Source organism: Tamandua tetradactyla, chromosome 4, assembly GCF_023851605.1.
Source record: "Tamandua tetradactyla isolate mTamTet1 chromosome 4, mTamTet1.pri, whole genome shotgun sequence".
NCBI classification, from domain to species: domain Eukaryota; kingdom Metazoa; phylum Chordata; class Mammalia; order Pilosa; family Myrmecophagidae; genus Tamandua; species Tamandua tetradactyla.
In genome coordinates, this window is record NC_135330.1 from 112,356,343 (window position 1) to 112,374,077 (window position 17,735).

At 36.1% G+C, this 17,735-nt stretch overlaps 1 protein-coding gene across 2 annotated transcripts in view; it reads right to left on the minus strand.

Moving 5' to 3' along the window:
• The window catches only part of LRRC63 (leucine rich repeat containing 63), a 70,852-nt gene that overhangs the window by 17,850 nt on the left and 35,267 nt on the right, over nucleotides 1–17,735 (minus strand). For both annotated transcript variants that reach the window (XM_077158263.1, XM_077158262.1), the window contains exons 6-7: nucleotides 9,753–9,851; nucleotides 2,315–2,451 (exon numbers count right to left, since the gene is read on the minus strand). In XM_077158263.1, coding sequence (XP_077014378.1) covers nucleotides 2,315–2,451; nucleotides 9,753–9,851 — 236 coding nt within the window. The remainder of the gene's footprint in view (nucleotides 1–2,314; nucleotides 2,452–9,752; nucleotides 9,852–17,735) is intronic.

Below are 17,735 nucleotides of genomic sequence, written 5' to 3' on the forward strand. Positions count from 1 at the left end.
GGACTGGTTTTTATAAACAGGATTTATTTAGTTACAAATTTACAGTTCTTCAGAGGAAAGGCAGCAGTATTTCCTCTGGTTGTTTCTGTCACAAGGGAAGGCACATGGTGACATCTGCTGGCCTTCGCTCCTGGCTTCTGGGTTCAAACAGTTTTCCCCAGGGCATGTCCTTTTTGCATCTCCAAATGTCTGAGTCTGAGCCAGCTTTGAGCTCTAAACTGTGTTGTGCCGGCCATGCTGAACTCCTTCTTTCTCTTCTGACCTCTCATTTTAAGCCTTATTGTGGCAGGCACCATCAATGTAATAAGCCATAGATGAATTTCACATGCTGATGATTTAAGTGCACAACAGAACACCCAAGCACCATCACTGGCCAAGTTGACACCTAAGCCTAACTACTACACCATCCAAAGAATAGAATTTTCATGGAGCCAGAACTATCTCAAACGTAGTACATAATTTTTTTGGTTCACTGCATTTCATTCCATCTCATCCAGTTGCTTCTTCTGAAATCCTGCCACTCTGTGTTAGCTCTTGCTCAGGAAGCTAGAGTTCTGGCCACAAGCAAGTCTTAAATAGAAAGAATTTAACACTCTAGTCCCATGCTATAGAAGTGCTCTTTAGGTAAGTTTTCATTTAACAAGCTCCGCAAATGAACATTTTTCCTTATGCCAGATCTTGCTCTAACTCTTCTCTGAGGTCCATGAAGTTAAACTTTTCCATTGTGTTTTTCATTCTTGGCTTCAATGTGTTGTCAATTTCCTCTTGATATGCATATCTATATACTATGTTATTTAATCAAAACATAATGCTTTATTTAAGAGGAACTAATATTTGGAAAATAGCCCCTTAACTTTTTTATTATAACCAACAGTTTGTGCTAATTTGCCCGTTCTCTGAACAATGAACAAAATGTTGATCTTTTAGTTTCAATTAAGTTTGAGTTTCTTTAGGAATCTTAAATTTTTGCTTAAATGACAGTATATGGTTAAAATATCTCTTTATGGTTATAGGATTATCCAGTTTGAATTTATGTTTGGCCTAATATATGTAGATATTTGTAGGGAGATATAGAAATAATTATAGATATGTGTATATGCATGGATTAGTATACATATGCATATTACTTAGCTCTGTTGGCCAACAGGGCCTAAAAGCACTGATAGCCCAGTAGCAACAAGCACACCCAATGTCTAGATCTTTGTTTTTAATACCATTCTCTAAGAAAGGAAACAAGGTTTCCCTGGAAAAACAGCTGATTTTAGGCTCAGGGCAGGGAAAATACAATCTATTTTACTGGAAAAATACAGATGAATCAAATAGAAACAAAATGTCCATAATGAAACATTCTTGCTTTCTAAGTGCTTATTCTTTCTTTTTCTATATGTCATGGGAATATGTGTGATATGTTATGTGTATTATATATATATATATTATGTATATTATAATTTATGAAATATGTATGTTATGTAATATGTTGGTCTCTCCCTTCTCTTCTGGGCTTTGTTGCTTTCAGCTTTTTTGCTTAAGTGGCTTCCTCTCTGTTTCTGTGGCTTTCTCTCTCAGCTTCTATGTGTTTCTCTGAATTTCATGCTCTTATAAAGGGCTCCAGTAAGAGGAGGAAGACCCAGCTGGGACATGCCTAACCAAAGGTCCTATCCATAATAGCTCTACACCCATAGGAACTGATTAACTTTAAAAACATGATCTTCTGGGGTCCATAAAGCATCAAACCATTATAAGGTATATTGTTTTCATTTGTTTAACATTTTGATTTAAAACTTTAAATAGGAGTTAAATAAATACCAATCCATTCTTGGGAAGAAATCCCAAATATCAACAAGCATATTACAGTTGAAAGGATCTCAGATATCACAGAGGGTAGTCCCTTAGTTAATTGTTTAGGAAATTGAGACCAAGAATAGTTTCGTGACTTTCCCCAGATCAAATCAATAGTTAACATCAACTTTGAAGTTAAAAATCTAGGTTTCTTCATTCCAAGCTCAATGCTCTTTCCATACAACAAAAGGCTGCCAAAGAACAGGTGCAAATTTCTCATCTGAACCCCACCTTATGTAATTGTGCTCATTTAATCCTAAAATACTGCATGGCTAGATGTTTATTCACTAACACTCTATTGTCATCTATGTAGCTGATAGTATTATTTTTAACACCACAATAAGAAGCAAATTATCAGCTAGAACAGACTAAAAATGAATAAATGCCTAAAAAGCTGCTAGGTGCTTTCAAAAGGGTATCCCAAACTAGCAACTCTTAATTTTCTGTGTTCGTAATCCTTGACTATCAATCTTACCCTGGTGGAAGAGAAGTAATCAAATTAAAGGCCATGTTGAAAACTCTAAGGTACTTAAGTTGTTGAATTTCTGAAGGAATTTCTTTGATAGGATTATTTCTCAGTATCAGTATTTGTAAATTTTTAAGACAAAATACCTAGGGAGCAGAAAAGGGAAACCAACATGAGTAAAATAATTAAGTATACAAATCTTTACTTGCTATATTTTACAAACTCTGAACTAATTTGGTAGGATCTACATAGTAATATTAACTGGATACATTATGTCTCAATAAATATCTTTGGTAAGCTTTCAAAATAAGTGGCTTTATTCACATGTATGATACACTGAAATATTGCAACTATTTGTATTCATATGCCCTTGACTTGAGTCCTTAGTCCTTCTCTAAAGAGGAAAGTCATCCTGCTTGACCAAAATCATAGTTTACTACGAGGCAATTATGGAATGATGAGGGAGGGTGGAGCTGTCTGCAGAACCAAGCAGATAAGTGGAATTAACTGTAGTGATTAGTGGGTGTCAGACATCTTAGCCAAATTGGTCTCACTCCAATATCATAATTTCAGACAAACAGATTTTTTCAAATCAAATAAAATAGGATTTTAATCTATAATTTTTGCATGACTGATAGATTTCTTGCTGTCTGGTAAATCTTAATAAAATCTAATATTAGCTCTCTTCAACATTAACCTAAATATTTTTAATCATCAAAAAGATCCAAAATTGTTTAACTAGAGCTCATCCTTGCAGTCAGAAAGTGTGACGACTCTAAATTTGTTTTTATTTTTCAAAGTTGTTTTAGATATTGTGGGCCCCTCACATTTCCATATAAAAATTCAGGAAAAACTTATAAATTTTTACTAGAAAAGCGGTTGAAATTTCATAGGGATTGTATTGAATCTGTGGATCAATTTATGTTGTCATTTAAAATATATATTATTTTCTCATACATGAACATGGGATGTCTCTCCATTTATTTACATCTTCTTTTATTTCTTTCAACATTTTTCTGCAGCGTTCCAAGTACAATTTTTGACTTATGTTAAACTTAATCCTGAATATCATACTTCTTGAGGCTCTTATGAAAGGAATTGTTTTGTTAATTTTATTATTGGGATTCTTCATTTTAGTGTACAGAAATACAACTAATTTTTGCATATTGATCTTGTAACTTGTAACCTTGCTGAACTTGTTTTAGTTGATTCCTTAGGATTTTCTATCTACAAGATTTTGTCACTGGAAAGTGGAGATTGTTTTACTCCTTTAATCTGGATGACTTTTTTGTTTTTACTTCTTTCTTTTTTTGGCATGGGCAGACTCCCGAAATTGAACCTGGGTCTCCAGCATGGCACAGAGCCACCACTGCACCACCCTAATCTGGATGACTTATTTCTTTTTCTTAACTGATTTCCTCGACAAGAAACTCCTAAACAACGTTGAATAAAAGTGGCAGAGTGGATATCTTCATCTTGTTTTTTATATTAGGAAGAAAATTTTTGCTACTACTTATGATGTTACCTGTGGACTTTCATACATGCCAATTATCAGGTTGAGGAAGCCCCCTTTTATTCCTAGATGTTGAGTGTTTTTATTATGAAAGGGTGTTGGGTTTTGTCAAATGTGATTTCTGTGTCTACTGAGATGATCATGTAGTTTTGTTCCCTTTTATTATATTGATATGGCGTGTTACATTGATTAATTTTCTCATGTTGAACCATAAGAAATTTCACTTCTTCTTTTCTAATTTAGATGCCTTTTATTTCTTTCTCTGGCCTTACTGCTTTAGCTAGAACTAACAGTACAATGCTGAGTAACAGCGGTAACAGTGGGCATTCTTATTTTGTTCCTTATCTTAGAGGGAAATCTTTCAGTCTTTCACCATTGAGTAGGTTAGCTGTGGGCTTGTCATATTGAAGAAGTTGTTATGTTGAGGAAGTTCCTCTCTAGCTTTCTAAGTTGTATTTTTTTTAGTAAAAAATTTATACTGGATTTTGTCTAGTGCCTTTTTGGCACTGATTTAGGTGATCATGTGCTTTTTTCCCTCTGTTCTGTTAATGTGTTGTATTATATTAACTGATTTTCTGATGTTGAATCAAACTTACATAGCTGGGATAAATTCAACTTGATCATGGTGTATAATCCTTTTAAAATGCTGTCGAATTTGGTTTGTTAGTATTTTGTTGAGGATTTTTGCACCTATTTTCATAAGGGATATTGATTTTTAATTTTCTTTTCTACTTCTGGTTTCAAATAGCTTCCCCAGGGGTGTTTTCTCTCCGTATCTGGCTGTGATACTAGGGTGGGTTGGCCTCACAGAATAAGTTAGGGAGTCTTCCTTCCCCTTCATTTTTTCAGACAAGTTTGAGCTAATTTTTCACGGATGTTTGTCAGAAGTCACCTGTGAAGCCATCTGGGCCTGCGATTTTCTTTGTTGGTTGGTTTTTTATTACTGATTCAATCTCTTTATTAGTTATTGGGTTTCTTCTTTAGAAGAGCAAAGATTTTCTCTTTCTTCTTGAGTCAGTGTAGGTAGTTTGCATTGTTCTAGGAATTTGTTCATTTCAACCAGGTTATCTATTTTTTTGGAATTAATTGTTCATAGTATCCTTTTATCATCCTCTTTGTTTCTTGGGGGCAGTAGTAATGTCCCCCTTTCATTTCTGATTCTAGTTGTGTCCTCTTTCTTTTTTCTTTGTCAGTCTAGCTATAGGTTTTATTGATATTTTCAGAGTCAATTTCTGGTTTTGTTGATTTTACTTTTTTTCTCTATTTCATTTGTCTCCACTCCAATCTTTGTTTTTTCCTTTCTTCTTGCTTGCTTTAGGTTTTACTCTTTTTACCTAGATCCTTCAGTTTTGAAGTTAGTTCTCTGATTTGAGCTCTCTCTTTTCTTTAAAGTAAGCATTTAGAGCTATAAATTTCCCTCTCAGCACTGCCTTTGCTGTCTCCCATCTGTGCTGGTTTGAAACTGTTGTGTACCACAGAAAAGCCACATTCTTTTTTTGTTTTCTTTTACATGGGCAGGCACCGGGAATCGAACCCAGGTCCTCCAGCATGGCAGGCGAGCATTCTTGCCTGCTGAGCCACCATGGCCCGTTCCACATTCTTTTTTTTTTTTAAGTCAAATTTTTTTTTTCCTTAATCCACACTTGTTGGGGCAGACTTATTGTTTAGGGTGGGATCTTTTTTATTATTTCCATGGAGCTGTAACCCACCCAATTTAGGGTAGAACCTTTTGATTAGGTGGTTTCTATGGAGATGTATCTCCACCCATTCAAGGTGGGTCTTAATCTGCTTATTGGAGTCCTTTAAGAGGAAAAAGCTGAGAGCCAACACTGACAGAGACATTTGGAGATACAGAGAGAAAACACCCCCAGGGAAGTTGTTTGAAATCAGAAGTCAAAGGACTAGCAGACACCAGCCACGTGCCTTTCCAGATTGGCCTTTCTTGAGTCAAGGTATCTTTCTCTGGATGCCTTACTTTAGACATTTTTATGGCCTTCGAACTGTAAACTTGTAACAATAAATTCCCTTCATAAAAGTCAACCCATTTCAGGTATATTACATTTCCAACAGCATTAACAAACTAAAACACCATCCCATAAATTTTTTTTTTTTTTTTTTTTTCATGAGCAGGCACCAGAAATAGAACCCAGGTCTCTGGCATGGCAGGCAAGAACTCTGCCTGCTGAACCACCATGGCCCGCCCGCCTGTAAATTTTTGCACAATGTTTTCATTTTCATTTGCTTCAACATGTTCCCTAACTTCACTTGTGAGTTCTTCTTTGACCCATTGGTTACTTACGAGTACACTGTTTAATTTCCACATATTTGTGATTTTCCATTTCTCCCTCTACTAATGATTTCTAGCTTCATTCTATTTTAGTCGGAGAAAATACATAATATGATTTCAATGTTTGTATATTTATTGACATTTGTTTTGTGACTTAAAATATGGTCTAACTTGGAGAGTGATACAAGTGCAGCTGAGAAAAATATACATTCTGTTTTTGTTGAGTAAAGTGTTCTATACGTCTGTTAGGTCTAGTTGGTTTAGAGTATTGTTCAAATCATGAATTTTCTTATTGATTGTCCAGATAGTTTTCCATTATTGAAACTGGCATATTAATGTAGAACTGTCTTTTTCTACTTTCAAAGTTGTATTTGCCTCCCATAATTTGGGGCTGCTAGTAGATATATTTTCACAATTGTTACCTCTTCTTGTTGAATTGACCCCTTATCAGTATATAATGACTGACTTTGTCACTCACACAGTTTTTTGCCTGAAGTCTATTTTATCTGATATTTGTACAGGTACCCCAGGCAAATATGAACTGCAGGATCCTCTCTGCCTCATCTGAATCTATGTGGAGCCAAGGAGCCTGCGTTTTCTCCTGGGATTGTACTTGCTAGTGGCCTTAGGAATGCTCCTATTTACAATTTACAGGAGTTCAAAAGAATGTCCACTCTACTCCTTTTGAAATAGACTTTCACCCACTCCCTGGTGCTCTCTTGTGTGACCTAATGCAGACAGTCCTTTGCCCCAGGCTATTTCAGTCTTATTATTGTACTTCTCTGCCTTTAAGAGAAATTCTAGGAGGAAGAACCCAATACCAGTTTCCTTGTTCAGTTTTCCCGACTTTCTCCTGATGGATGGCACCCTGGCATGTGGAAGGGCTTAAACTGCTTCCTCTGGAACTGGGTCAGAGATCCACAACTGGGGACAAAAGCTGGCGTCACTCTATGCTGTGTGTCTGGGGGTAGGGAAGGGCCAGCAAGGGTGTCAGGAGCTGTTTCTATGGCTTTTGAAAAGCTTTCCCTTGATGCAGCACTTGCCCAGTTGACACAGCCCTTTAAACCTGTTCCATGGCTTTGAGGAACATGATCGCTGTCTTGAGGATTCCTCTGCTGATTTTGCTTGATGGAGTGTGGAGCAAGGCTGCCCTCAGAGCCAGCCCCCAGCAATCTGAAGGAGATGACCAAACACGGTGGTCAGTGGTCAGGCCAACATTCCCACAGTTTGGAGGTCTAGGTATTATGTTCCATCAGCAAGGTATACCCGGAGTACGAGCTGCAGTCTGCACTGCTGGCTGCCAGCGGCTTGGTAAGGGGTATGGCGGCCATCACAGGAAGAGTGAAACTCATCAATCCGTCTGCCAATTACCAGCTTCTTCCTCCTGCTCTCCTTTGATGCTGCATGGTTTCCCACTGGAGTCCAGGGCTTCAAAATATTTGAATCAGACAGTTATTTCAGACAATGAAAATAAAATAATCTTTATTACTTCAAAGATTTTTTTCACTTCACTTTTAAAGCTATTTTCTTAGTTGATGCTTTAGGAGTTATAATATATATTTTAAGTTATCAGAATCTATTTCAGATTATATGAACAAGTCCAGTGAGATACAGAGATGTTATTCCTGTATAGCTCTATTCCCTCTTCTCATTTTTTATGCTGTAATTGTTATATATATGTAACCACCACAAGTGTTTTGAACAGCACAATATATTCTTAGAATTATTACCATATATTAATTTATGTACCTTAAAGAATCTTAGAAAAATAAGGAAAGCAAATAAGTATTTACATTTGTTTTATTAACCTTCTTATTTACTCTATTTGCTTTATTAACCTTCTTATTTACCATTTCTGGTTCTTTTCATTTCTTCCGGTGAAATTGAGTTGCCATTTGGTATCATTTCTTTGGTTTCCACCATCGCATTGGTGCTGTTCTCAAATTTATTGTATTTTTATATGTTTAGATCCAATAATACAAGTATGTACGTATTATTTTGTACAATTGCTTTTTATATTAGTTAAGAGAAGAAGAAAAATGCAATTAGGCTGCCTTTAAAATTACCTGCATAGTAACTTTTACCAGCAGTCTTTTTTTTTCAAGTGGATTTGAATTACTCCCTGAGGTCACTTGCTTTTAGCCTAAGGAACTTCCTTTAGCATTTCCAGTAAGATGGGCCTGTTACCAGCAGATTCTCTTAGTTCTTTTTTAGATATGAATGCCTTAGTTTCATTTTTGAAATACAGTTACAAAATTCTTGGCTAGTTTTTTGCTTTTTTTCTTTTAGCACTTTGAAATGTCCTCCCACTGATTTCTGGCCTGCATTGTTTCTGTTGTCCATGATGAGTCATTTTTCTTTTGTTGCTTTCAAGATTTTCTCTTTGTGTTTCAACATTTATATTCTGATATGTCTGTGTGTGGATCTCTAACTAGGTGTTCACTGTGCTTCTTGGATATGTAGATTAATCTTTTCCATCAAATGTGAGGTTTTCAGTCATTATTTCTTTGAATTTTTTTTTCTTGCTTTCCTCTCTGACGCTCGTTATACATATTTGGAGCTCTCAAAAGTATCCACATTTCTATGAGGATTTGCTAATCTTTCTTTATTCTTTTTTCTCTCTATCCTAGTGATTGCATCATCTCTATTGATTTATCTCTGACTTCATGGATTCTATTTTCTGCCAGCTATTTTCTGCCAGCTCATATCTACTCTTTGGCCCCCTCTAATGAAATTTTCATTTCAGTAATTGTACTGTACAACACCAGAATTTTGTTCTTTTAAAAAATCTCTTTCTCTTTATCAGCATACCCAAAGTCCAAGCCTGGATATTACATCCTCTTTGGAATATTTTATGTTTAACATTTATCTGCATTTTTAAAGGTACGTTCTACTGATTTCCTTCACTCTTTAAAAATGAACAGTTTATATTCTAATAAAAAGATATCTGCATTAAAAGATATCTGAAAAGCTCCCTTATATTTTTACATACTTTTTTTTAGTGGATGGAGTATTCTTTGACAGATATATAAGCCTTGTTCCTCTCTATTTAGAAGAAAATTAAGATTCCTATATTCTTTTGGAATTCTTGTCAGTTTGTCCTAACCAAATTAATAAAACATACTAAGGTGATTAAAATGTGTCATATTACTTGATTTCTAACATTGTATTTTTTTAATTTTTAATTTTATTTTTTTAAATATCAAAAAACACCAAGCAAACACAAACAGTCCTATTTTGAGCATTCTGTTCTACATATACAATCAGTAATTCACAATATCATCACATAGTTGCATATTCATCATCATCTAACATTGTTTTTAAAGCTTATGATTGGCATATGGATAAGGTTTATTTTAGGCTTTGTCTAGTGCTAGAAGAATAAACAAATTATATTTAATGTACCTTGTCCAATCATGAGAACACATTTGAAGGCTAACTATAAGATGGTCTTTCAGAATTACATCATGGAACTTTCTAAGAAAGATGTATTGTAATTTTGACACTTCTGAAAATAACGCTTTTTGGATGCCATCCAAAATGTATTTACGGTAACTCCAGGGCATCATAAGGTACTTACTTTTTATTATAATTATTATTCACAATTAGAAATTATAGCAATATACACAATAATAAAATGGACTCACTTCTGTGGGAAAGTAACGTATATCATTAAATGACAAATTAAGATATATCAGTTGATAAGCCAAAGGTGTTAAGTCTGGACAATTCAGGATAAAAAAGCCCTAAAAGAAATTGATAAGGAACACGATATTAATTATTAATTATGCACAAAATAATTTATACAAGAGTAAAAAAGGCACATAATCTGAGTAAAAATGCTTGACACAATATACTAACAAGTCTATGCTCATCCTTGATTCATTTCTTTTGACCCATCATTATAACAACGTTCTTAAACATATGAAGGATAAAAACAAAATAGACACAAAGATAAATATTTATGTATTATTATGAGTATAGTGCTAAATGTGTGGCAAGTTTTGTTTCAATTAATAACCAGCACACACTTCTTGAATGCCAAGTAGAATATAAACAATTTAACAGTCTCTTATAGGTTCATTTTTTTTCATGTTTCAACCTAGATTTCTTTGTTATCTATCTATTAATCTGACACCTATCTGTAATTTCTTGCTCAAATACGCCAATTTTGGATTGAGGAAAACTTATGCCTGGTTGCCTCCAGTATCATTAATATCCCAGGAAAGTTAGAGATTTTGTTTCTAAGGCTCATGGACTCAGTAGATCAACTAAATGAGCCAACAGACTCCCTTATTAGGGGACCAGCCCTTAGCCTTCAGCATTGAGTAAAACGGTGTGTGGTTGCTAATGCATTATGCTGTGGCATGGACTATATAGAAATAACAATGTCACAGTTGACAGTACTGGTTCCAATCCTGTTATTAAAGTATTAATATTTGTAAATATTTGTATGTTGACAGAAAAAAGTAGCTGTTCTTTCTTCTTGTCATGAAACATATTTCTGTTTTTTGCAGAACTAATGGTATGTTAAGTAACAGAAATTTGTTCGCTACATCCTCTAATCATTACATGTAGCATGCTCAGATCACAACTGCCTCTTCATTGCCTTCTGCCCAGAAAACTCTTCCCCCATCTATTCCCATGAATTATATTCTCATTTCATTCAATCTTCCACTTATAGTCAGCTGTCTGCTCAAAAGTCATCCAAACAGAGAGTTCTTCCCTGATCAATCTATCAAAATAGCAACCTCTCAAACCGGGGCTATGGGTCTTTGTCTCTTCCATTTGCTTTATTTTTTCCTTCATAACTCTTATCAATGCAGGACATACTACGTATATGTAGGTGCGTATATTCGACCTACCTCACTCCCAAAAATATAAGCTCCATGAAATAGGCATTTTGCTTGTTTTGCTCGCTGAAACATAGGGGGATATATCGTTTACCCATTGTACATAGTGGGTTCTAATAAATATTGGCTGAATGAATGAATATATAGGGCCTTCATTTTGCCTACGGAACCCCAGGGAATTTCACTGTGGCTACATCATAAGGCCCACCACCTAAGGTGCACTGGCCCTCTCTGGTCATAAAACTTGCGCTTCATGGGTTAGCTTTCTGTTTCTTCTCCTTTGGGACTCCATTATGCGTCTATCCATATGTTTGATGATGTCTCAGAAGTTTCCTAACTCTCCTTGCTTTTTTTTTTTAACATTTTTTTATTGCAAAATACATATACAAAAAAGGCAAAAAATTTCAAACTACATTTTAACAAATAGTTTTAGAACAAATTTCAAACCATGGTATGGGTCACAGTTCCACAATTTCAGGTATTTCCTTCTAGCAGCTCCAAGACACTGGGGACTTTACAGAAATATGAATATAATGATTTAGGAGTCATACTCATTTGTTAAATCCTACCTTCTCTACTATAACTCCTTCTTCTCCTTTGATACTTCTCCCAATTTTTAGAGGTATTTGGGTAAGAACTATTCTAGCTTCTTCATGTTGAAAAAGGATGCTAACATTATGGGATAGGGGATGCAACTGGTTTATGTTCTTGGAGAGACTGGTATCTCTGGGTTTCAGGACTTATCTGGCTTAGGAACTATGTAGAGGTTTTAGGCTTCTGAAAAGAAAAAACTTTGGGAGTGAAACTTTTATAGAGTCTTAGATAGAGTTCTGGGTATTCGTTAAGGTTTACAAGAAGACAGCTGGTTGGGGCTTGGGCTTAACTATTCAATTGGCGATGCTTAGCTAAAGCTTGCACAAGAGTAACCTCCAGAAGAGCCTCTCGATCTATTTGAAGTCTCTTAGCCACAAATATCTTATTTTGTTACACTGATTTCCCCCTTTTTGGTCAGGTAGGCACTACTGACCCCACAGTACCAGAGCCAGGCTGATCCCTGGGAGTCATGTACCATGCTGCCAGGGAGACTTTCACCCCTGGGTATCATGTCTCATGTAGTGGGGAGGGTAATGATTTTACTTGCAGAGTTAGGATGAGAGAGGCCGCATCTGAGAAACAAAAGAGGGTCTCTGGACATAACTTTTAGGCATAATTATAGGTGGACTTAGTTTCTCTGATACAGAAATAAGTTTCATAAGAGCAAGCCTCAAAAGCTAGGGTTTGACCTATTAACTTGTGAGTTCCCAGTGTTTGAGAGAGTATCAGGGATTTTCCAGGTGGGAAAATTTAAGAGTTCCAATTTTTTTCTCCAGCACCTCAAGGGACTTTGACAATACTTATTATTAGTCCAACATACTCCGGAATGTAGATGGGTATTACATTAAGCTACACAGAATTGCAAGACCTTGTTCCCAATTCTAGGCTCCATATGTTTAGGTTGTTTGACTGAACTGGCCAGACAGGTTAAGTTAGATTATGTGCTACAGAAAATTTAGATTTGGACAAAATAAACCTCTCTTTCTTTGGTCTCAAACAGTAAGTGAAGTTCTAAGATACACACAATATCAACCTTTGCCCTGTATTCTGCTTTACCTTGGTCGAAACCAGATCGGCTTCATTCTTATCTCTAATTGAAGCCTGTTCCTTTTTTCAACTTCTTTAACAGTTGCTGTATGTAAGAATGCTCACTTTCAGAGCTGCAGAACTCCAGCTCTGGGTTTTAGATTTCGCACAGGTACCCAAAGTTTCAGGAAAATACCAGGTTATAGCATAGCATCTCAGAATTCAGAAACAACACTTAATGCTAAGGAGTAAATGTGACTGCTGCAGCTGTAAGAGCTTACAATCTAGACCCCAATTTTCTTACAAGTATTTTCTAAAATACTCCATACAATATTTGTCCTTTTATTTCTGGCTTATTTTGCTCAACATAATTGTCCTGATTGTTCATTCACCTTGTTGCATGCCTCATGACTTCATTCCTTTCTGTAGCTGCCCAATATTTAATAATATGTACATACCACAGTTCGCCCATATGCTTCTCAGTCAAAGTACTCTTCGGCCACCTCCATTCATTAGGTATCGTGAATAATGTCACCACAAACATCAGTGTGCAAATATCTATTCAAATCCATGCTTTCAGTTACTTCGAGTCTATTCCCGGTAACGGGATTGCCTAATTATTTGGTGACCCTGTACTGAGCCTCCTGTGGATCCAGTACATTACCCTCCAGAGGGCCTTCTCCATTCCGCTACCCTACCAACCTTGAATAGGTATCCCTCTCTCTCCACATTTTCTCTAGCACTTAAACCATTCAGAGTCTTGCTCCATGCCACCACCCAGGGCATTACCAGGGGTTATACAGGGGAAGAACACAGAAGTCGCAGAGCCAAGCTGGGATTTGCAAGATCATAAACATAGCTCTTTGAAGTTATTGATGTGTAGCAGGAGTGGCTCAGTCCAGAAAGCTATGGTACTAGGAATGCGAACAGGCACTTCAAGATGAACTTATGGGCAGGGAGTTGTCTTATCTAAGAATTTAAGACTTCTCTGGTTTATGGTCTCATGCTCGTGCACATATTAAAAAGAAAACATAAGCAAAATACAGAGATTATAATATTCCCAAAAAGTGTTCATATTTTGAGTTTAAATTCTCTGAACCAGGCCTACATTTTGTCTTTTTCCACACAGTAACTCAATATTAAACCCAAGCTGTGTCATTTTCTTGCAGGTATTTTCTTTATCAAGAAAGCACATGGTTTTTACTTAGAAAATGTGGGCTCATACCTTTCTTCCAACATTGTTTATTTTCTTGACTAATATCCAATTTACATTTGGTGCTCCCTCACTGTGTCTTTGTGCATATGTAATACCTTCTTTCTTCATCATTAAATCATAGTGGAAGCTTTTAAAACACACGTCAAAAGGCAACTAAATCAACACACATAGAACAGCAATGCACACAACTCAACCTAAAGTGATGACAATACCAACAGATGTGCTCAAGGTTAGCATGGCACAGGTAATGACACCTCAACTTCAGTGCTTCCGGAATAACTACAATTGTACTAAGCCATTGATAACAAGATGCATTATATTTTTCAGAAATGTTCAGGTGTGAGAAAAAAAGGAAATGTTAGTCAATGAGTTTTTTTGGTTTTCTAAGCTGCCAGAATGCAATATACCAGAAATGGTTTGGCTTTTACAATGGGATTTATTAGTTTACACATTTACAGTTCTAAAGTCATGAAAATGTCCAAATGAAGGCATCAAGAAAAAGATACCTTCCCTGAAGAAAAGATACTGGCATCTGGGGATCCTTGGTCACATTGGGAAGGCATATGGCTGGCATCTGCTCCTGGTTTCAGTGATGTCCTCTCTGAGCTTCTGTGGGTCCTTTCTTAGCATCTCCAGGGCGTTTCTCTCTCTACTATCTCTCTCGATGTTTCTGCCTTTATCCTTTCATAAAGGGCTCCAGTAAAAGATTAAGAGCAACCTTGAATTGGGTGGGGTCATATCTTAATTGAAACAACATAACCAAAGGTTCCCACCTACAATAGGCCTGCACCCACAAGAATGGATTAAAAGAACATGGACTTTACCGGGGTACAAAGCAGCTCCAAACTACCACAAGTGGGCTATCCTTATTATTTATAAGGAGGATATATTTAGGTATGTATCACACTTACTGCACCAAATGCTTTTTGTGTGTGTGTGTGTTTTTTTGTTTTTTTTTGTTTTGGTTTGTCTACTCTTCCGTGGACTGGGAGATCCTAAAGGGCAGAGACCAGGGATTCTACGTTCTTGTCTTGTAAAGTTCACTCTCCTACCCTCATTTGGTTGCTGTCACCTCAAGGAGGAGGCCAAGTCATTTTATTTTTGTTATAGGTCCTTCCTTCACAGTGCCTAGAAAGTGTTTATTACATCACAGTTATTGGTCAATTGACTGGCTAACCATTTTGCTGTCGTCTTATTTTCTTTGATAATTTATTTATTTATTTATTTTTATTTTTTTATTTATGAAACATAACCACTTACAAACACATTCTTACCAAATGATCATTCCATCCTTGTTATATAATCAATAACTCACAATAGCATCACACAGCTATATATTCAATATCATAATTATTTCTTAGAACATTTGCATCAATTCAGAAAAAGAAATAAAAAGGAAACAGAAAAAAATTCATATTTAATCCTTCCATTTATTTATTTAGAGTCTGCAGATTTTGTTGAGATATATCCATAAGCTATATATTCTATGGAAAATAAACAATTGATTTTTGTAGTATCCTCTCTTAGTTGTACTCTCAACTCATCACTCTCAATCTCAGACTATTTTTAATGCAGATAGACACACCCACACCAGAGAGAAAAGCCAAAAAAGAAAAATAACAGATAGACACACCCACACCAGAGAGAAAATCCAAAACTCCCCTTAACTCTTGTCTCCCTATCCCTAATCATTTACCCGTAGTATTATTGTGGTACTAGAGATGTATTCCTGTTAAATACAGTAGTTTTCCACATATACCCTCTATTATTATTATTTTTTATGGACAAAACATAACAGTATACAAACACGAACATTCTTAACATATGAACATTTCATTTTGGGTATATAATCAATGACTCACAATATCATCACATAGTTGCATATTCATCACTATGATAATTTCTTAGAAGAACATCTGCATCACTTCAAAAAAAGAAACAAAAAGCAAAAAGAAAAAAACTCATACATACTGTACTCTTTACCCCTCTTTCTCATTGACTTCTAGTATTTCCATCTACCCAATATATATTTTTTTTGCATGGGCAGGCACCAGGAATCAAACCCAGGTTTCCAGCATGGAGGCAAGAACTCTGCCTGCTGAGCCACCATGGCCAACCCACCCAATATATTTTAACCTTTGTTCCCCCTGTATTTTTTCCCTATACCCTTTACCATTCCCTTTCATTGATCACTAGCATTTCAATCTACTCTATTTTAACATTTGTTCCCCCTATTATTTATTTATTTTTAACATTTTACTCAACTGTCCATACCTAGAAAAAGGGGAATGGTAACCTAACATGTAAGATTAGCTAATGAGATTGAATTTAAAAGTATGGGAATGTATAGATGTGATGGTAGATAAAAGGAGCATCAGACACAAGGTTTTCACAATCACACAGTCACATTGTGAAAGCTATATCATTATACAATCATCTTCAAGAAGCATGGCTACTGGAACACTGCTTTACAGTTTCAGGCACTTCCCTCTAGCCTCTCTAATACACATTAAACTAAAAAGAGGATATATATAATGCATAAAATAACCTCCGGGATAACCACTCGGCTCTGTTTGAAATCTCTCAGCCACTGACACTTTATTTTGTCTCATTTCTCTCTTACCCCTTTTGGTCGAGAAAGTTTTCTCAATCCCTTGATGATGAGTCCCGGCTTATTCTAGGATTTCTGTCCCTTGGTGCCAGGGAGGTTTATACCCTGTGGAATCATGTCCCCCACAGGGAAGGGGGAGGGCAGTGAGTTTGCTTGCCATGTTGGCTGAGAGAGAGAGGCCACATCTGAGCAACAATAGAGGTTCTCTGGGGGTGACTCTTAGGCATAATTTTAAGTAAGCTTAGCCTATCCTTTGAGGGATAAGTTTCATATGAACAAACCCGAAGTTTGAGGGCTCTGCCTATTGATTTGGTTGTACCCACTACTTGTGAGAATATCAGGAATCCTCCAAATGGGGAAGTTGAATTTTTCCCCTTTCTTCCCATTTCTCCAAGGGGACTTTGCCAATACTTCTTTATTCACTGTTCAAATCACTCTGGGATTTATCAGGGTATCACCTTGGGCAAACTTACAAAATCTCATACCCTTTTCAAGATTCTTGTACTTATAGTGTTCAATTAACCTGTCCATATAAGTTAACCCTCTATTATTAACTCTTTGTACAAGTGTCATACCTTTGAAGTAGTTCAAGCAAGAACCTATTTATATATATTGTGCTAACTGGTGAGGTACATGGCTCTAAACAACCCCTTTCAATAATAGCAATACTACAAGTAATATGGGGTATACTTAGTCAAGGTTGGTAGGGTAGCAGAATGGAGCAGCCCTTCTGGAGGATAATGTAGTGGATTCACAGGAGTCTAAATACAGGGTCACCAAGTGATTAGGCAATCCCGTTACTGGGAAAATACTCAAAATATTTCAATATGGCACTGTAAGTTATAAATGAACAACCATCATCTCTATCCATTCCTGTACTTTTAAATTCAATCTCATTAACTAATCTGTACATGTTAGTTACCGTTCCCTCTTCTCTAGGTCCTGTCTATCTCTAGGTTCCTTCTATTTTATATTTTAAGACTCCAAGTTTGCATTTTCAAGGGAGTTTATATTAGAGAAAACATACTGCATCTATCCTTTGGTGTCTGGCTTATTTCATTCAGCTTATGTCCTCAAGCTTCATCCATGTTGTCATATGCTTCAGGACTTCATTTCTTCTTACTGCTGCATGATATTTCATCATAGGTATATACCACATTTTGTTTATCCACTAGTCTGTTGATAAACACTGGGTTGTTTCCATCTTTTGGCAATTGTGCATAATGCTGCTATGAACCTCAGTGTGTAAGTGTCTGTTCATGACACTGCTTCAACTCTTCTGGTATATACCAGGTACTGGTATTGCCAGGTCATAGGGCAACTCAATATG